General features: G+C 44.4%; 1 protein-coding gene across 3 annotated transcripts in view; it reads left to right on the forward strand.

The window, feature by feature from the left end:
• kcnh1a (potassium voltage-gated channel, subfamily H (eag-related), member 1a) overlaps nt 1–21,763 on the forward strand; it is a 415,016-nt gene that overhangs the window by 226,353 nt on the left and 166,900 nt on the right. For all 3 annotated transcript variants that reach the window (XM_038812190.1, XM_038812179.1, XM_038812184.1), the window contains one exon: nt 20,221–20,417. In XM_038812190.1, the coding sequence (XP_038668118.1) occupies nt 20,221–20,417 (197 nt within the window). The remainder of the gene's footprint in view (nt 1–20,220; nt 20,418–21,763) is intronic.

The following is a 21,763-nucleotide window of genomic DNA, read 5'->3' on the forward strand; positions in this document are numbered from 1 at the left end:
TCAAACTCAGGATGAAGTGAAGGTGAATCCGTTGGGCGCAATTTAAGAGGACGAGTACTAAGTGGGGCAGCGAGCGAGGTTTCCCGCGAGCTCCTCGATGGCCGCATTGGCGAGCACCTGCCCGCTATCGAACGGCACTTAGTCATTTTTTGGGCTGTTGCGAATTGCTCGACGGGTGAGCTCACACTTAGAATTATTTTCAGCACTGGCTAGCTGAGCTCGCTGGCCAGGCCAGCTCCTTGAGTGTGGGCTGCCATTTTGAAAGGAGGCCCGCCGATCTCTGAGTGAACTTCAGAGTATTCTCTCTCTCTCCCCCCAACACATCCACGGGCCGTCGTCGTCGTCTCCCCCCCCCCCCCCCCCCCCCCCCCCCGTCCGCACACATAGGTGAATTACTGACATTTTCTTTTCTGGATTTCACTTTTTAGAATTTTCTGTTTTTGCAATTGCAATCACCATTGCATTGGTCTTAATGTCTGTATATATTAAATTTGAAGCACATGTCTTAGTATCCATATTTGAAAGGCATCTATTTTCTTCCATAGAGCTTTATTTCTTTTCCATGTTTCTGAGCCATACAGGAAAGTGGATATATTGTAGCACCTTATGTGTTTTTTTCCTTTGTTGCAAGCTTAAGTGTTTTGTTGTTAACACATCCTTCATCTTCACAAATTACGTTTGGCTACCGCTGTCCTTCTAATTTTGGCACCTCATCTACCATCTGTTGTTATCATTTGTCCTAAATAGACAAACATATCTACTTGTCCCAGTGTGAAATTATCCACTTCAAGTTTCACTCTAGATTCTTCTAATGCATTACTTTCAACGACCATTATTTTTGTCTATTGATGTTCATGCTCAATCCATATTCTCAGTTTCTAGATTTTACTTGATCTACAATATCTGTAGCTAATTACTTATTTGTTGATGTACAGTGTACGTTTTCACATTCACTGTAACTATTTTTTTGCCTACTGTGTACATACTGTGTATGTTTCCTTAGCTGCAGAAAAATACTTTTAACTGTACTTTGGTACATGTGACAACAAATAAATCAAACCAAATATTGTGGGACCTCTTCTGATTCTGCAAGTGTTATCGACAAGGTTGTTATGTTCTTGCCTCCAATTTTTATCCCTGGAGGTACGTCAAATTCCCTGTTCTGTGTACAGGTTGAATAATTTTGTCTTCACTCGAAACATGGGGCAGCACGGTGGCATAGTGGTTAGCACTGCTGCCACACACCGCCAGGGACCCGGGTTTGATTCCGACCTCGGTGACTGCGTGGAGTTCTTCCCGTGTGTGCATGGGGTTCCTCGGGGTGCTCAGGGTTTCCTCCCACTGTCCAGAGATGTGCAAGTTAGGTGGGTTGACCATGCTAAATTGTCCTTAGATGGGTTGTGGGGGATTGGGTGCTCTTTCAGAGGGTCGGTGCAGACTCAATGGGCCAAATGGCCTCCTTATGCACTGTGGGGATCCTATGATTCTATGTATGATTGTCCATCTTTTCACGTTAAGGTTGCTATTTGGTCCTAATATAGGCTCTGGATAAATTTCACGTCTTTACTGTCAACGTCACCAATGGAAAAACACCGTACATCTGCTATATCTGAAACCACCGCTTCCTTGTATGTAAGCTCCTTGATCCACAGGAATTTTCCACTTAGTTGCATTGATCTTTCTAGTACAGCTTATTTTAATATACAGTTTATGTAGAAAATGGAATAGGAGAGCTAAATATCAAGACACATAAAAGCAGTTTGCAAATAGGCATGTAGAAAGTAAGATATTAGCAAAATCGTTGTGGAAAGTCAGGGAAGTAAGGATGCCAACGCTCAAGGATTGACCTGTAGTCTCCAGGAATTGACGATTAATCACCACAACACTGCTGTTTGCAACCTTGGAGAAAAATCATTGCTGCATTAAAAAAAGATTTTTAAAAATTTTTCTTTATCGGGTATAAAAATATTGAAAATGAGAGAATGACGGGCTGTATGGCTGACAGTCGAGCATCATTCAATTGGGTAATGAGCCTTTTTGCTTTCTAGTTAGCACAGGAAAGTAGTACGTTACATGGATCGATACTTTTGCTGAATAATGGCTGGAGCATCTGGGGAAGGGAGTAGGTGTGGGGAAAAAGCCATGTGAAGAAATTTCAATCATTTAATCATAATAGACAATGCCACAGGGAAGTCTGCGTATGTTAACGGCCATGGATTTGATTTCAAGGGTTCTGGTCAGACCATTGCCACCAGTTATCATTGCAGTTATCAACCCCATGGCCTACTGGCATAATACGGAGACTGGGCAGAGGCAATACTGAAGAGGACAAGCTAACCGTAAAGAAAGGAAAGGAAAAATGGTTCTCAGCAAGAGCCTGGAAGGAAAGGCGGTCTCTTTTCAGGGGCTGCCCTTTGCGAATCAGGGATGGTGCCTCTAGAATGGAGCCTCTCTGCTCCCCCTCCTATCGCCTGGTGCCTTAAAACCATCCCTCACCCCCTCCCAAACCCTCTCTGCCCAGGGCACCACACTTGCCTGTTTCTGGAGATCCATGTGCCACCTTCTTGTTCCTGTTGTTCACTAATGCACTCTTGATGTTGCTGGGATTGATGGAGCAGCTGGCCAATCCAATTGACTGGCAGCTCCCGAGAGAAGGCCTTGCTCGCTCCGGGGGTGGTTGGGGAGGGGGGTGGGGGGGGAGGGTGTGCACAGACGTCCCACATTGGTCAGGTTCATGCAATCCGCATCGTTTTATAGCTGCATGGGTGGGCATACGTAAGCAATACAACTCCATGCCAACTTTGCTTTACCCGTAATATCCATTCCCTTACTTTTCCTCTGTTATTGAGCATCACAGTATCAGCTTGGCCACAATATTGGAATAAAAGCATCAAAAAAAATGTTCAAAACTAACGTCTACCAAACCATTCCATACCAAAGTTAGCTAATAATCGGCGTGCATTCCCTTAGTGCCTGTCTTGTGGAAGATTTGCCTGTAGTAGTGCTCAAATACAGTACTACTCTAGCTGTAGCCAGGGCCCGGAGAGGTCGTATACAAGGTGCACGTTCTCTGTTACCTGTTCCCAGCTCAACATGAGTATGCGCTCAGTTTTCTTCTTTGGCTCTTCTTCGTAATGGAGTTAATTGTTGTTATCGAGACCAAGCAGAGAGATCATCAGAGCTCTTGGGTCATCCAGCATCTCTCCGCAGTTGAGGCTCCTTCATTAAATGTTTTCAAGATAAAGATAGATAATTTTTTGAAGAACAGAGGAACAAAGGGTTATGGTGTTTGGGCGGGAAAGTGGAGCTGAGTCCACAAAGGATCAGCCATGATCTCATTGAATGACGAAGCAGGCTCGAAGGGCCAGATGGCCTACTCCTGCTCCTAGTTCTTATGTTCTCTTCCTTTGCTGTAGCTGAGCAATGCGACCCCGTGACAACCAATCCACGGCAGAGTCAATAGGCAGAGGTTAAACGGCGAGCCACCTCATTGGCCATCCCTATCCGAGATGGAGCAGCAAGTGAATGGGGCAATCCCCTTTCCTTCCCTTCCTAACACCCTCGCTGTCTCCCTTCTACAGCATTTCAACAGCGCTGACTGGAGATGGTCTTTCTTTTCTATACAGAACTGGCAGTGAAAAATATTCACAAGAGGTGAAACCCGAAAGGTTATTTTGCAATCTGGGTTGCAAATATGGAATCTTTATCCCAAAAATGAATTTACAGTCACCGTATACATAGGGAACAATGGACAGAACACTTTAAAAAAGGCAGGTATGGAAAGCAGTGTTATTGTCTGCAGTGTTATAAATAGCTAATGGAATATTTTCCTGTCAAATTAACAATATTGCACGATGCTGCTAAGATAAAATGTGTATTCTTTGCTATAATAGACATGGTGGGATCACTGTGCGCACAAATTAATACTGCATTATATTGTTGATGCTCTTAACATTAATGACCTGTGCTGCATATATATCAGATGATATTTGGAACCAGATGCCAGCGATGGGTGTTATAATTTTACTGGGATCTTTCCGTGATTGTTTGGTGAATTGGTGAATCTTTAAAGGAGGAAACGGGAAACATCAAATGCATGATTGAGGTGGAGGGTTAAAGAGGGTATGCGGTGGGGACGAAACAGGCGAAGCATCAGGGTCACTAATTTCTCTCCCAGGCACTGGCTGCACTATGGCTTGTGGAAGGCAAATGACCTCCAATAGGGGAGACAGCAGATAGTCTTTCAGGACAGCCGCAAACAGCTCTGGGCCAGCTTCACACTACACAATCCCAGCATAAGTAGCAGTAGTCTGGGATAGTTGGCAACTGTACAGGTACTGGCATGTGGGAGTGTTGTCAGTTTGAATACTGTCAATTTAAGAAGGAGGTTCCTCCTTTACAGAGCCACCAACACTCCCCCAGAATAGGATCTCAGCAATCCTGTTAATCTGTTGGAGGATGGATTTCTGCACAACTGCATATTCTTTTGAGCCCTGAAATCTGCAGCTATGATGACAGCAGTTTGTATAGCATGAAGCTGAAATTGCATGACTTGCGTCTGAGCTTCCACCTCAGCTCTCTGGGTCGGTTAATGTGTGCTTATTGCAAGTGTGTCAGTGAGTGCAATGTATCTAGGTGCAGTTGCTGACTGACAATGTGTACAAGCGACGAGGTTTGTGTACGAGACCTGTGGAGGTGCTAGGCTGCGGTGAAACTTTGAATGTCAGGTATGAGTGATGCTTGATAGAGAATGTTGGTACTCTGTGGGGGCTTTAACTGATGCTAACCTTCCACAAACTTAGTCCTCTGCTGAGGCTGGCAGTAGCTCAGCAGTGCATCTAGCATTGGGCTGTACACAGTTATCTTTTGAATTAGCAGGTAGCATGAAGTTTGCATGCAGGAGGACAAACGGTGTTTGATTCATTGAGCATTGCAATCACCATGCTGGTTTTAATGCCTCATCCAAATTTCCCCTCCAAGAGGCCTTACTGCAATTATATAGGATCACGGTGAGATTACACCTGGAGTACTGTTGCACTTGTTGCCTAAGACATGTATATCATTGCTTCTGATGGAATGCAACAAAGGTTCATTTGACTGACTCCTGAGATTAAAGTATTGTTTTATGAGGAGAGATTGCGTGGACTACGGCTATATTCTCTAGAGTTTAGAAGAATGAGAGATGATCTAATTGAAACATATAAAATTGTTAAGGGGCTTGACAGGGCAGGTTTTACGAGGATGTTTCCCCTGACTGGGGAGGCTGGATCTCAGGTTCATAGTCTCAGAATGAGGTGTCAGCCATCCAGGTCTTGAGTGAGAAATGTGTCAAAGCGTGTGGACATCTGGAATTCTGTACCCCAAAGGGTTGTGGATCCTCAACCATAACAGATCGACAGATTTTTGGCTACTAAGGGGATCAATGATTTCTGTTTCTATTTCTAATTTTCTGACTGCTTTACTTTGTATTATGCTGTTCAACAACTGACCAGAATTTTCTAGTCAAATTACGAACAAAATAATTACTCCTGTGGATAATTTTAAGCAACATCACAATGTTGCTTAAATCACAACATCACAAAAGACAAATCTTTGATCCTGTCGCCGGTGAGGCTTTATCACAATATCACTGACCTGACTTTGCCAACAAAGAATCATAAACACTGCAGTAGTTGTCAAGATAATTGTTCCAACTCACCGAATCATTTCATTTCCTAAATGTGAAATTTTTCAAGAAGACGTCACCAGAACAGATCAAAGAAGTGACGGACTGAAATATAACAGAGATGATGACTAGTTGGACACCTTTATCTCTGATCTCAGCTATACTGTTATTGATCACAGCCATCGAGCCAAAGGAACTGCCAAATTTACAATGAGAATGGGAATCAGTTGGTGAGAGATGCGACACATGTGTTCTATTGGCAACTTCCATCAATTGCTTCTCCAAAGGTCAGAAAGAACATCAATCATGTTGACCATTTCATCTACCTTAGTAGAAGCATCCACTCCAGAGCCACCTCTGCAGTACAAATTAATCAAAGAATTGGACTTGTCACATCCATCATGCCCAAACTTCAACAATGATTGTGGTACAAGTTAGCCTGTAGCTGAAAGTTAAAACATTTCATATCATTTTATTACCCATTGCTGTACAGTCCCAAAACTTGGACTGTGATCAGAGCTTAATTACTAGTGAAAATCTAGAAATATTAATCTGGAACAGGTATGAGGAGACTGATGATTATCCGATCTTCAGTATTATGGTATCTACACCACCTATTCAGCATCAACAAATAGCTGATTATCACAAATGTCTCATTCTTCTCTAGATTTTAGCTATTTCCACCCATTGGAAACAGGACTGGTGGGCTATTAAATCGAGCATATCTCGATCTGGGGCAGCACGGTGGCATAGTGGTTAGCATTGCTGCTTCACAGTGCAGAGACCTGGGTTCAATTCCAGCCTTGGACAACTGTGTGAAGTTTGCACGTGTCCTGTGTCTCCCTGTGTCTGCGTGGGTGCTGCGGTTTCCTCCCCCAGTCTAAAGATGTGCAGGTTAGTTGGATTGGACATGCTAAATTGCCCTTAGTGTCCAATGATATGCAGATTAGGTGGGGTTATGGGGATAGGGTGGGGTGAGGGCTAATAGGGTGCTCTTTCAGAGGGTCAGAGCAGACAAGATGGGCCAGATGGCCTCCTTCTGCACTGTAGAGATTTAAAAAAAAAATTTAGAGTACCCAATTAATTTTTTCCAATTAAGGGGCAATTTAGCGTGGCCAATTCACCTACCCTGCACATCTTTGGGTTGTGGGGGCGAAACCCACGCAAACACGGGGAGAATGTACAAACTCCACACGGACAGTGACCCAGAGCCGGGATCGAACCTGGGACCTCAGCGCCGTGAGACTGCAGTGCTAACCCGCTGAGCCACCGTGCTGCCCGAGATGACACTATTCTATCTCCCATTCAGATTTCAATCTTCTCCACTGTTACTCTGTAGGCCTTTGGAGGAAGCTTCATGAATGTATGCAAATCGAGGTCCTAATATAGGATCCAGATACAATGGGCACGATCCTTTGGCCACGCTGCGCCAGAAAAGCAGCTCGCTGCGGTACAGTGTGGCTGGTGAAAAAGAAAACCCCATTCCCGGGAACTACCCGGCTTGCAATGCCTCGCGAAATTCAACGCGATCACGTGAGACATTGCAAGTGGAATCCCGCCCGCAATGGCGGGATCACATTTTAGCAAATCTGCATATTAGAGTGAGGCAGTAAGCCTTACTCTAGGTTTGCAAGGTATATGAGTCTTTGGGATTCAATCCCTTCACCTTGGGGACCTCAGATGAGCGGTGTTTAATACTGGTCCCCACAAACGGGGACCAGATGGAATAGTACTCGGGGTCTCCAAGGGAATCGGAGGCCCTCAGGTGCATGCCCTTTGGGCATGGTGTTGCCCTAGCACTGCTGTGCCACCTGGGTACCCCGGCAGTGCAAGCCTGGCATTGCCAAGGTGCCCAGGTGGCACTGCCAGCTGGAAGGGGCAGTGACAGGTTGGCACTGTCAGGGCATCCAGCTCGCATTTTTTTGCACGCACGCAATTGGGTCGGTGTTGCCCGGTGTGGGTTTGGGGGTGCGTGGGGCCGGGGATCCTCCCATGTTGCATTCGGGCTGTGGGGGAGGTCGGGGATTCTGTTTGGGGTCTCGGAGAACGGAACGCCATTTAAAAATCCCGATCTCTCGCTACAATGGGGAGTTACGGGGAGCAGAGCTCCCCATTGTATAAAATGGGGCAATGTGCGGCCTTGGCCGCGCATTTCCCGCTCAGGCACCTTATTCAAAGCAAGTTGCGTTGAATAGCGGGGACTTCGTCCACATCCAGAGCCATTGTGAGTTTTCCACTAGGCAGAACCAGATGTGCAGCTATCTCAAGAGAGAAGGTGCCATTCTAGTATCTAAAATCTTTCTTTGTGGAGAGCCACCTTCAAGGTGTTCCCAAAACCCCTACCCTGCATCTTACCGAGAAGCCCATGAGTGGTTAAGGGTGGCCCAATCGTCCTCTACTAGCAGCTGCTAGCCAAATGTAGTTACAGCATGTAAATACAACTCGGGAATTAAAATTCCCTTGACCTCCTGCTGCCTCTGTTGGACAGGAAAATCCACTTGCTGGAGCAGTTTCCAGCTGGCTTCCCACTCTTGAGTTGAAATCTGACTCATTGTCTGCAACACTGGCCAAAGAATCATTCTACGATTTTGATCATGCAATTTACCATCCATATAAACATAGATTAACCAATATTCTGCGTTAACCTTTGATTACCGAAGCAGAAGCATCAAGAAAGATGACTGCATGAATGCTGCACTGATCACCAGTTAGACTGACAAAAGTATCTAACCACCTGACTGATATTATACTGTACCAGAGGATTTTGTTTCCTCGTCCATTAATACCATGTCAGCCATGTAGAATTGATTGTTAAAAATAATAAATCAGGATTTGTTTAATCTTATGATTAGGAATAATACATCCTAATTATAAATGTCTTGGTATCTTTGTTAATACATTGATTATTCCAGGTGAAATTAAATTACATTTAAAATTTATGTAATTTCACATTCCATTCAAAACAATAAGACAATATAAGGTAATTAAAATAGCACAATAAGCATAACGTAAATCTAGTTTATGTAGATAATTTAGATCTGCACATTAATTTTAATAATCATTCATCACGTTGCAGTACAACAGCAAACTCGTTTGTAGATTTATTTCTTTGGCTATTGATGCTTTATCCAAAGGATACTACTTACTAGAATTACTTTGGAAATGTTGAAAAGAAACAGTGATAATGCTTCAAAAGTACTTAATTGGCTGCGGAATGCTTTGGAAAGTCCTAAAATTATGAAAAATGCTTTATAAATACACAACGTCTTTCAATTGTGTTGAATGCTACATTGAAACGGAATTCAGATTTTTATCTGTAATTGAATGTCTCAAATGGATTAAAATGTTGTATAGAGAGCATGTTAATTTTGGTTTAATATGATAAATTGAGGCAGAATAATAAGTAATTATTCTGACTACTGTTTAGAGAGAACACAATGATCTCTCAGAGTAACTCCATCACCTGCAGAGCTGGATTGAATTTTTAATTAGATATTAAAATAGCACAAAATCTTCCTGTTATATAATAGAAGAGATCAAAGCATTTTATAGATCACAGTATTGTTCTTTCCGAATCCATTGCATTAACTTCAGAAATTGATCTGGGTTGCTATGCAAAAAGACAGACTATTTAGCACAGACGAACCTTATATTCAAAGCAATAAAACGAGATTGATACTATTTTTAACTGAAGTACGCTGCAATCTCTCTTCTATATTGATGATACTTGCTGGTAAGGAATTTCAGTGACTTTGTTTCAAGTTTCCAGTAACCATGAACGCTTAATAAAATTGAACAAAGGAAGGGCAGCACAGTGGTGCAGTGGTTAGTACTGCTGCCTCACGGCACAGAGGACCCAGGTTCGATCCCAGCCCCGGGTCACTATCCTTGTGGAGTTTGCACATTTTCCCCGTGTCTGCGTGGGTCTCACCCCCACAACCCAAAGATGTGCAGGTTAGGTGGATTGGCCACGCTAAATTGTCCCTTAATTGAAAAAAAAAAATTGGGTACACTAAATTTATTTTTAAAAATTGAACAAAGGAAATAGTCACCACATGTTACAAAGTATTGGTTCTGATGTTTTGTTGGATGGGACATAGAATCATAGAATCCCTACAGTGCAGACGGAGGCCATTTGGCCCATCGAGTCTGCTCCGGCCCTTGGAAAGAGCCTATTTAAGCCCACACCTCCATCCTATCCCTGTGACCTAGTAACCACACCTAACCTTTTGAACACCAAGGGGCAATTTATCATGGCCAATCCACCAAACCTGCACATCTTTGGACTGTGGGAGGAAACTCCGGAGCCCCTGGAGGAAACCCACACAGATACGAGGAGAAAGTGCAAACTCCACACAGACGTTCACCTGAGGCTGGGATTGGTCCCTGGGGTTGTGAGACAGCAGTGCTAACCACTGTGCCACCATGCCGGCCCATACCAGCTGTTCTCATGTCAATCAATATGAGAGATAAAATAAAAAACAAAAAAAATACTGAAGATGTACAGAAGGCCAGTTAACATTTAAAAGGTAAAGGTTAATGCTCTGGTTGTGACTCTTCATAAAATGTTAAATAGCCCAAACGTATGCTCCAGTGCTTACTCCAGTGCGATGCTTAATATCTGTGTTCAAATTGTGTTCTGAAACTGAGTATAATTTATTATATACATCAAATTACCTGAGAAATAAGGTATTGTAAGACTATCCTGGGAAGAACGCACATTGTGAACTGTCACTGTCACATTTTAAACTTAAGTAGATAGTGTGGGCTTCTACTCATGACTGTATTTGTGGCATAGCCTCAATACTCTTATCCCTTTTTGACCCAATGATGATGAAGTTTAAGCAACTGAAGTTCCTATACTGCGTATTTTTAGTGTGGCACAGCTTTGCAAGGTATTGAGCAGCACAAGATTTAGGATGTCACAATTGTAGATTATGGAAATTTTTAATGGGCTGTTAAACTAAGACCCTATTTATGTTCTCAGGTTGGTGTAAAAGATTCACATTTAATAAGATTAAATGTCACAGTGTCCTGGCCAGCATTTATCCCTAAACCAGTTCCACTAAAATAGATTTTTGAGTCATTGCCACATTACTGTCAGTGGGAGCTTGCTGTGTGCAAATTGACTGCACGCTTACAACATTACAATAGAGACTACACTTCAAAAAGTACTTAATTGGCTGTAAAATGCTTTGTAACATTCTGAGGTCATGAATCGCTCTTAAAAAGAGGTACTGGTAAATCTTTCTACGTGAATTACTTTTTCAAGACTTTGCCTTTTACATTGCAGCTGAATTTTGCATTAGTTTTGTTTTTCCAAATTGGCCAAACAAGTGAATTTTCCCTTGGCTGAAGGGGTTTCAATTATCTTTGATACAACATCTGTTGATCTTCCATGTCATTGTACATGGAGAGTCGTCGCCAAGTGCAATTTTTAGGCAAAGTCAAATTAGAGGGTGGGAAGTGATAGGACCACTGTGTTCAAACTTAATTTAGTCATCTTTTCAGAGCCATCCATTCTGTCTTTTCTATGATTCTTTAATTTATGTTATTATTGTTTATTAGCAAGACACATGGTAGTTTGGGGTATAAGAGGATAAGTTGATTGGAATAAAGGAGTTAATTTGCATTACACACGGGGGAGCTGGAAGATGCCAAAATGAGGTGTCACTGATGAAGATTCACCGCATCTGGGGTAGAGAATTTCAAAGACCTCTGATTGAAGGAGTTTTCCTCATTTTAATTTAATCCCAAATGGTTGACTTCTTGACTGGAGACAGGCTCTTTAATTCTAAACTGTCCAGCCAGGAGAAGCTGCCTCAGTCTTTACCCTGTCAAAATGTCTCTGAAACCTTTTTGTTTCAATTAGATCATTTCTTATTCTTCTAAACTCCAAAAAATATAAGCCAATTGTTTTAAAATATATATTTTTATTTGATTTTTAACATTTTAAACATACAACCCACAGTTGTACGAGCCTCTTGCACAAGGCTGAGACAGTCGCCCTTTGCAGGACCTCACACTACAACCTCTCCTCCAGTGCCATCCCCAGCTCCTCCTCCCACATGGCCTTGACGCCCTCCAACGACGCCCTCTCCTCCTCCAACATCTTCCCATCAATTGCTGACATGACCCCACCCACTCCAGCCTCACCACTGTCACCAGCCCCTCCAACAACGCGGCACCACCAGAAAAGTCAGGGAAACTTTATTTGCAAAGTCCCGCACCTGTATATACCTAAAGGCCCCCCCCCCCCCCCCCCCCCCCCCCCCCCCCCCCCCCCCCCCATGAACAACAGGTTCAGAAGGGCAGGTAAGGTAGTAAGGATTACGAAGAGGCTGCTTCAGAGAGGGTGGCAGTCTTCGTAATCCTTACTACCTTACCTGCCCCAATAAAAGATGAAATCAACCGTTCCACCCCCATAAAAAACATTTTCGGCAAAAAGAACGGTAGGCACTGAAGTAACAATAAAAACCATGGCAAAATATTCATCTTTACTGTCTGTATCCGGCCTGCTGACGATAAGGGAAGGCTGTCACACTTCAATAAATCTGCCTTGACCCTACCCACCAGGCTCATGAAATTCAATTTAAGAAGCCGGGCCCAATTCTGAGCCACCTGCACTCCCAGGCACCGAAAGTGGGTAGTCGCCACCCAAAATGGCAACACCCCCAGACTGACTCCTGCCCCAGGAGAAGACACCAGAAAACACTCACTTTTTTTCCAGATTCAACTTATAACCTGAAAACCCAAATCTCCTGAGTAACCCCATTATATCCCCCACCGTAGAACCCGGGTTGGAGATATACATCAGCAAATCATCGGCATTGTGTGCACACTCGCCTTCGGTTCACTGTATAACAATTTGACCCACTTCACAAACTTAGGCCCAATCCCAAACCTCTCCAACACCGGAAACAGATAGCTCCACCGTCCATGGTCAAATGCCTTCTCCACGTCCAGCACCACCTTCACCTCCGGCTTCCTCTACTCTGATGAGTAACAACTGCCACATGTTCAAATACAACTGCCTACCCTTTAAGAACCCCGTCTGATCTCCCCCACTCATCTGCGGAAGGTACTCTTTCAACCTTGGCCAGGATCTTGGCATCCATATTTAGCAGAGATATTGGTCCACACTCCACCAGGACCTTATCTTTTTTTAACAACAAAATAGGAATTAGAATTAGAACAGTACAGCACAGAACAGGCCCTTCGGCCCTCGATGTTGTGCCGAGCAATGATCAATGATCAAGGTTGAAGGAGTGTCCCCTTAACCACAGCATCTTTGAACCTCCCTCCCCCCCTCAAATCCCTCATTTTATGACTTGTCCCCGAGGGTCTCTGACCTATACAACTTTTTATAAAACTCCTCAAATGCCTTGTTCACCTGCTCCTGAGCTACCACCAACTCCCCCGTCCCATCCAAAACCCAATTTCTCATCCAGAGCTGGCCTGCAAGCAAACGACTGGCCTTCTCCCCATATTCATACACTACCCCCTGTGCTTGCCTTAACTGCTGAAAATGCCTTCCCTGTGGACAGAAGATCAAACCATTCCTGCAACTCCTCACCAGAAATTGCAGAGTAGGATCCTCCGCATACTTCCCATCCACCTTCAGAATTTCCCACACCAGCCGCTGCCGCTCCTCTCTTGCCTTCCTATACACCTAAGCCTTAAACAACATGATCTCGCCCCTCACTGCCGTCTTCAGTGCCTCCCAGACCACTGACTGTGAGACCTCACCATTCCTGTTAAATCCCACATAGTCATCACCGTCCCAATCTTTACACAAAAATTTGGATCCGCCAGCAGCCCCACGTCCAACCTCCACGCCGGCTTCTGTGCTGGACCCTTCTCTAGGATCACATTCACCAAATGCGGGCCATGGTCCAAGATAACAATTGCCGAATAATATGCTTTCCGCCCCCCGACAACGAGAATGTAAACCAATTTCTTCTTTTTTTTTTAATATAATTTTTATTGGAATTTTTTACAGAAAATATAAAACATAACGACAAACAATGAAATGCAACAAATTAACCCATAATAACTGTGACACCCCCAGACCGTATCGGCGCATGTATCACATCCCCCCACCCCCGCAACCCTAATGAACAACAAAAGAACTTCAAAAATATTAAAATTAAATAAACAAACATAGTCATTGTCGGCCCCCCCCCTTTTCCCTCCCCTTTTCCCTCCCCGGGTTGCTGCTGCTGCTGTCCCCGTACCCTATCGTTGAGCCAGAAAATCGAGAAAAGGCTGCCACCGCCTAAAGAACCCTTGTACCGACCCTCTCAGGGCGAATTTGACCTTCTCTAGCTTAATGAAACCCGCCATGTCATTGATCCAGGTCTCCACGCTTCGGGGCCTCGCATCCTTCCATTGTAGCAAGATCCTTCGCCGGGCTACTAGGGACGCAAAGGTCAGCACACCGGCTTCTTTCGCCTCCTGCACTCCCGGCTCCACCCCAACCCCAAAAATCGCGAGTCCCCATCCTGGCTTGACCCTGGATCCCACCACCCTCGACACCGTCCTCGCCACCCCCTTCCAGAACTCCTCCAGTGCCGGGCATGCCCAGAACATATGGGCATGGTTCGCTGGACTCCCCGAGCACCTGACACACCTGTCCTCACCCCCAAAGAACCTACTCATCCTCGTCCCAGTCATGTGGGCCCGGTGCAGCACCTTGAATTGGATGAGGCTAAGCCGCGCACACGAGGAGGAAGAATTAACCCTCTCCAGGACATCAGCCCATGTCCCGTCTTCGATCTGTTCCCCCAGTTCCCCCTCCCACTTCGTTTTCAGCTCCTCTACTGACGCCTCCTCCGCCTCCTGCATAACCTTGTAGATATCAGATATCTTCCCCTCTCCGACCCAGACCCCCGAAAGCACCCTGTCGCACAAACCAATTTCTTCTTAAAGGACAATCCCAGGAAGGGACAATTCTCTCATTCCAGGAATCAACCTGGTGAGCCTTCTTTTGCTCCACCTCTAAGACATATGTATCCTTCCTTAGGTACGGAATGCAAAACTGTACACAGTACTCCAGGTGTAATCTCACCAAAGCCCTGTGTAATTGCAGTAATTACCTACTCTTGCACTCCAACCCATTCACAATAAAAGCCAACATACCGTAGGCCTTCCTATTTCCTTGATGGAACTGCATGTTAACTTCGGCCTGAATTTTTGCTCCTTGGCTGGGAGCACAGAGTTGGACAGTACCTGGCTCCGCAAACCCTACCCGGGACAAAGTGCTCTGAAACTTCAGATTTTCATTCCATGGTAAGGGATGTGGGGGGAGAGTGTGGGAGGGTGGGTGTAAAATGGGAGTTGTGGCAGTGGAAACAGTGACTGGAAACAGTGTGGGGGCAGCACAGGGTTTGCTAGGTGCAGAGGCGGGCTCGATGAAAAGGCCCTTCTCAGTGATCCAAACTTTATTCCAGCTGTGGAACAGAGAATGAGATCAGCACTCAACCCCCCATTACTCCCTCATTCCCACACACTTCTCAAGCCCCATCCATGCCAACTTGTTTCAGCTCATGCCCTCTACCCATTCCCATGATACTTCACATCCTCTATGCCAGCCTATACATCTCCACCCACCACCCCCATTGCTCTTCATAGCATCAGTGCCAAGGTAGTGTCAACTCATGCCAACCCATGCCTCCCGTCCATCATCCATTGCATTTACAGCCTCCATGCCAACTCACCCAGTACCCACCATGGACAGACCTCGGGGCCCATGCTGAGATTAAATAAAGTTCTCAAGTCCCAATTAATTAATTTATCATTTATAAAAAAGTCATTGATAAAAACCCATTCACTACATTTAACTTCCTTCAAATAATGAATTATTTGTTACAACAAACCTTTATGTTCATAGACCCACTTCAAAGACATTACAAGCATTTGCAGCTTTCAATCAAACTGTGAACTGACAGGCACCCACTGTGGTAATGGTAAGATGTGAAATCAGTCGTGGAGCACTATTCCTATAATGCTAACCCTCAGTATCAACAGACATGGTGTAAAGCAAGCACTGACTTTTGATTGGCAGTTTCCCCCCAAAATATTTAAAGGGCTTGGCAGCTTGACACATCCCGTTTACAGTTCATTTTGACAGTTCCAAAGAGTTTATCCATTTTTTTACACATATTCATGTGCAGTTTTAACAATCCAAAGGGCACCATACCTCTCCCCAAGGGAACCTGATCTCTTCCAAAGGTGTCCCAAGACCATATCCAAAAGTATACCCTACCTCTGCAAAGAATTCAGTCAACTTTAGACCTTTTCCTAACAGGTCTAAAATGCAGAAGTTGTGTTTTGGACATCCCGCTAGCCAGAGCCAGATCTTATTGAGACAGCTGTACTTTAACATGTGCAGTTGCCTTCGTGAACCACAGATGTGCAATTCAGAGGCCACCCTCATTCCTCGCACCTATAAAAATGGCTGGGCCCGGTTTTAAGGGAATTACTTCTGGATTCTTGCCTCTCCTGCCGTTTTCACATGACGAAGAATCCCTTGTGGGAAAATCCAGGCCTTTGTGTTTCATTTATAAGGATGCCCAAATTGTTCTGGTGATGTTAAATGTTGGAATTAATTTTTTTTTTCCTATTTTTCCTACCAAAGTGAATAAGCCCACACTTCCCCACATTATAATACACCTGCTTTTTATTTCCTTCTTAGTCAACCTGTCCATCTTCCTTTGCAGACTATTTGGGGAAATGCAAACTTGGGGATCAGATGCGATTATCTGTGGGTGGGGGTAAATTAATTACAAATAGAAGTAAGTTGAGAGACTGGCTTTTACCTGCCAACTTCTAGTTTTTACTCAGGTGGGACAGGGGCAGGCAGCCAACCTGCTCTCAAAAGTGTCCACTCCACTTTAGCCTGTGTGGTGAATGTGATTCACACCGGATTATAATCTGTATATACATGTGTCTATATTGTAAGTGCAGTTGCAGTACCTGACCACCAGGGGGAGTAGCTCTGGGAATGCTCGAGAATTGTACTGGGCTTCTCCCTTGGCTCCACCCAGGACTCCTCCCCCGGAGCTGCTGTATAAACTTCAGTGCCACAGGGTCAGCCGACCAGTTCACCGAAAGTTCAATGGCTAACAGTCTGGCTCTGTTGTGAGTATATTAAAACCGCTATTCTAATCCTACAAACACGTGTCCGTAGAATTGTTGGTTCCAACAGCCTTCTTTTCAGTTTTAACTGTGAGCCTTAGGTTTCCCGGGCGTGGAAAGCTAGTTCGATGCTGCAAGGTGAGGACTACATGGCGGTATAGTGGCAATGTCACTGAACTAGTAATCTAGAGACCCAGGCTAACTATATGCGGGTCCGGGTTCAAACCCCACCATGGGTGCTTGGGGGAAATATAAATTAAATTCATAAAATCTTGAATTGAAAGCATGTCTAGTGATCTAGAAACCGTTGTTGTAAAAAAAAAAAATCTGTTTCATAAATGTCCTTTCAGGAAGGAAATCTTTATCTGGCTTGGCCTACATGTGACCCCAGAACCACAGCAATGTGGTTGACTCTTAACTGCTCTCTGAAATAGCCTAGCAAGCCACTCAGTTCAAGGGCAATTAAGGATGGGCAATGAAAGTTGGCCACATTCTAAGAAAGAATAAAGGAGACACTGCGAGCTTCTTGCCCAGTACTCCTAAGATCCCAGGATATCTTCCCCAGAGGTCTCAAACTCCAAGGCTTGCTCTAGTGTTCCTAAAGCTTTTCTCTCCAGTGTTTCCTGATCCTGGGATCAACTCCAGGTACGACCAGGCCCTGCACCCTGACTTTAGTTCTTGATCTTCGGCCTATCCCTAGGCTAATAAATCAGTGTCCCTCTGATATAACCCGTGCCTCCAGGAGATTTATTGAGACAGAGAAAAACTGTACATCTGCCAGGTGATATCTGCGGTGCAGAATGCTCGCCTTTGTTTCCATATTATGCTTTTATGCTCCTGTGTTTATAGTGTGAGTTTCCTTTCAGTCAGGGAACTGTTTTGTTTGTTGAGCCATTAAACCAGAGAAGGCAGCTGCTGCCTGGACTTAATATTGCAATGGAAAATATTGGGGAGACTTTTCCTCGTCTCTTGGAGACACGTTGTGAGGAAGTGGGCCCAAAAGTATTTGCAAGAAATGTGTTGGATTGGCCTGTCGATGTGTTCCTTCCTTCGGCTACTTTCCTCATGGGCGGCTGGGACCAATCCCAAAAATCTATGGTTCTATGGTGGGAGGCCATTTCAGGTAGTTGAAGGTGAAATTATTAGCAATGTTCACACCATAGGTCAGTTTTGTCGGGTTGGATGGAGCCCCCCCCCCCCCCCCCCCCCCCTTTACTATGTCAGCACCCTGCCAACTCAGAGGAGGAAGCTGCACAGTGGGAACATGTTGCTGCTGGAGATTTCATAGATATTTAATTCTTACAGGTTGAAAATAGCAAGGCTATTGCCATGTCAGAGGCTTACCATTGTGAGGATTTCCCGGAGACTGTTCGCTAATACTGGGATTGATGCAGTAATAGTCGCTCCCCCAATAATTAAAAAATAAATAAATAAATTTAGAGTACCCAATTCATTTTCTCCAATTAAGGGGGAATTTAGCGTGGCCAATTCACCTAGCCTGCACATCTGTGTGTTGTGGGGGTGAAACCCACGCAAACACAGGGAGAATGTGCAAACTCCACACGGACAGTGACCCAGAGCTGGGATCGAATCTGGGACCTCGGCGCCGTGAGGCACCAGGGCTAACCCACTGCATCACCATGCTGCTATTGCTCCCCGATAATGATACATTGTTACAATGCAATGTTACGTTGCATCCCTACCCTTCTCACTGCTAGGCTCTCAGCATTGCTCTAAATCAGGGGTGGGCAAACTTTTCCGTGCAAGGGCCACATTCAGAAATTCACAATTTTAAAGGGCCGCATAGTATATTAAGTAAAATAATTACTTCACCCAGTTATGATTCTGGGCGCCTCATATAGAACATAGAACAGTACAGCACAGAACAGGCCCTTCGGCCCTCGACGTTGTGCCAAGCAATGATCACCCTACTCAAGTCAACGTATCCACCCTATATCAGTAAGTAACCCAACAGCCCCCCCCCCCCCCCCCCCCCATTAACCGTAGTTTGCCCACCCCTGCTCTAAATGATGATCCAGTGATGGTTGCAGGCTGCTTTTCCATTGGGCCACCTTGCACCTTCAGAACCCACTCGTCATCCCTAGTTGGATGGTGAATGCGGAGGCTGCCAATAGGCAGGACGCCTCCCATAAAATTAACCCAGAAGGTGCACTGGACTCAAAAATGCTGTCTGGATTTCTAATCCAGTAACATAACTACTACCTGATGATAATTTATAAATGCTCATGGTGCATGGCTGCTTTCATGTTGGATAGAAAAAGATAGCCGTTACACTATGGCAGAAAAGCTTCTTTCAGAAGTGCCCCATAGTGCTTCCCATGAAGAGCACAGTCAGTTATATTGGGGGAAGAAATAGATTCTGATTGGGTTCAATGTGTTGTGAAGTTGTCAGCATAAATAAAAGATTCCTCAGCACATTGCTACTTGTCATATTATCTTGCTGTTGGGACCAGTGTTTAACTATGGATCTTGGTCTTTGGCCAAGAATTCTACATGGAATCTTTCAATAGTATTATGATCTGTTCTATATACGGAACACGTGTGTTTTTCATACATTTAATACCATGCATAGCTTGTATCATTGTCCAGAGGTTCGAGTTCAGGAAATACTGTATAGTGTACTTCATGGGGAAAGATGCTTCCTGTTTACAAGTGAATTTTATAGAATTTACAGTGCAGACGGAGGCCATTCGGCCCATCGGGTCTGCACCGGCTCCTGGAAAGAGCACCCTACCCAAGGTCAGCACCTCCACCCTATCCCCATAACCCAGTAACCCCACCCAACACTAAGGGCAATTTTGGACACTAAGGGCAATTTATCATGACCAATCCACCTAACCTGCACATCTTTGGACTGTGGGAGGAAACCGGAGCACCCGGAGGAAACCCACGCACACACGGGGAGGATGTGCAGACTCCGCATAGACAGTGACCCAAGCCGGAATCGAACCTGGGGCCCTGGAGCTTAAAGCAATTGTGCTATCCACAATGCTACCGTGCTGCCTGATTGATGTATAGCATGTACAATAACTATATCAAAGTTTTACACTCATGGCATCATGAAATCTGATTGCTTATCTCCTCCTCAAATGTTAACTTGTGTAACATATGATGGTTGCCTGTTCAGTTTTAAAATGATTGAGCTTAATGTATTTCTGTGAAATTCCATGTGTGTTATTTTAATTGCAGTATTCACATGTATAAAGTAAGTAGGTTAATGGTACTGATAAAATGTTGATAACAGATTTTCATATGATCATTTTAACATTTAACATGATCATTGGCAAAATATCTGTGCAGAATGTCAGTCTAGTATACAAATTAACTAATATTTCTTATAAAGCAAAAATATCACAACTCTGTAGCTCATTTGTGTTTTTTTTTTGCTTGCCCAGGGAAAGGAGATGTCTTTGGAGATGTTTTCTGGAAGGAAAATACCCTTGCTCAGTCATGCGTTAATGTCAGAGCCCTGACTTATTGTGACCTTCATGTTATCAAAAGAGATGCCTTGCAGAAAGTACTAGAATTCTATACAGCCTTTGCAAACTCCTTTTCAAGAAACCTTATCCTGACATATAATCTTAGAAAAAGGGTAAGTCCTCCTTTTATTATGAACATTTTTTTCTCAATCAATTTTTGATTGTGTTCTCTCAATGAATAACAGTTACATTATGTATACCTAGAAATTATGGCATCCTTCTTTCCTAGCTTCATAAATACTTTTGAGTGTGATGATTTGTCCTCTACAGTGCAACTGTTTTAGATGCACACATTATCGGGGTCCAATTGTATTTCATCAGTTATTTCACATTTCCTGTGATATTAAAATAGGCTGAAAAGTACAAAGGGATAGAAATCCTCAACATTGACGCCGGACCCCATGGCTTCAGATCAAACATTGACAAGGAAACCTCCTGCTGTTACCATGCACCGTCCACCCTCAGCTGATGAGTCAGTACCCCTCCATGTTGAACACCACTTGGAGGAAGCACTGAGGATGGCACATGCACAGAATATACTCTGGGTGGGGAACTTCACCAAGAGTGGCTCGGTTATACCACCACAGACCAAGCTGGTCAGGTCTTAAAGGACGCAGCTGCTAGACTGAGTCTGTGACAGGTGGTGAGGGAACCAACAAAAGGCAAAAAACATACTTGACCTCATCCTCATCAACCTGCCGGCCGCAGATGCATCTGTCCATGGCAGTATTGATAGGAGTGTCCACCTCATAGTTAGACAAAGTCCTATCTACACATTGAGGATACCCTCCATCGCATTGTGTGGCACTACCATTGTGCTAAATGGGATAGATTCAGAACATATCTAGCAACTCAAGACTAGACATCCATGAGGCGCTGTGGCGATCAACAGCAGCAGAATTATACTCAGTCACAATCTGTAACCTTATGGCCCATCATATCCTCTATTCTACCATTACATCATGTCAGGGGAGCAACCTTGGTTCAATGAAGAGTGCAGGATGGCATGTCAGGAGCAACACCAGACATACCTAAAAATGACATGTCAACCTGGTGAATGTACAACACAGGTCTACTTGCATGCCAAACAACATGAGCAGTAAGTAATAGCCAGAGCTAAGCAATGCCTCAACCAACAGATCAAATCTAGGTGCTGCAGTCCTGCCACATCCAGCTGTGAATGATGGTGGAAAATTAAACAACTCACTGGAGGAGATGGTTCCACAAATATCTCCAGTCTCAATGATGGAGGAGCCCAGCACATCAGTACAAAAGACAAGGCTGAAGCATTTGCAATGATCTTCAGTTAGAAGTGCCAAGTAGAGAATCCATCTTGGTCTCCTCCTGAGGTCCACAGCATCACAGATACCAGTCTTCGGCCAATTTGATTCACCCAGTGTGATATCAAGAAACGGCTGAATGCACTGGATACTGCAAAGTCTTTGGGTCCTGACAATAT

This window comes from Scyliorhinus canicula, chromosome 1 (assembly GCF_902713615.1).
Source record: "Scyliorhinus canicula chromosome 1, sScyCan1.1, whole genome shotgun sequence".
Classification (NCBI taxonomy): domain Eukaryota; kingdom Metazoa; phylum Chordata; class Chondrichthyes; order Carcharhiniformes; family Scyliorhinidae; genus Scyliorhinus; species Scyliorhinus canicula.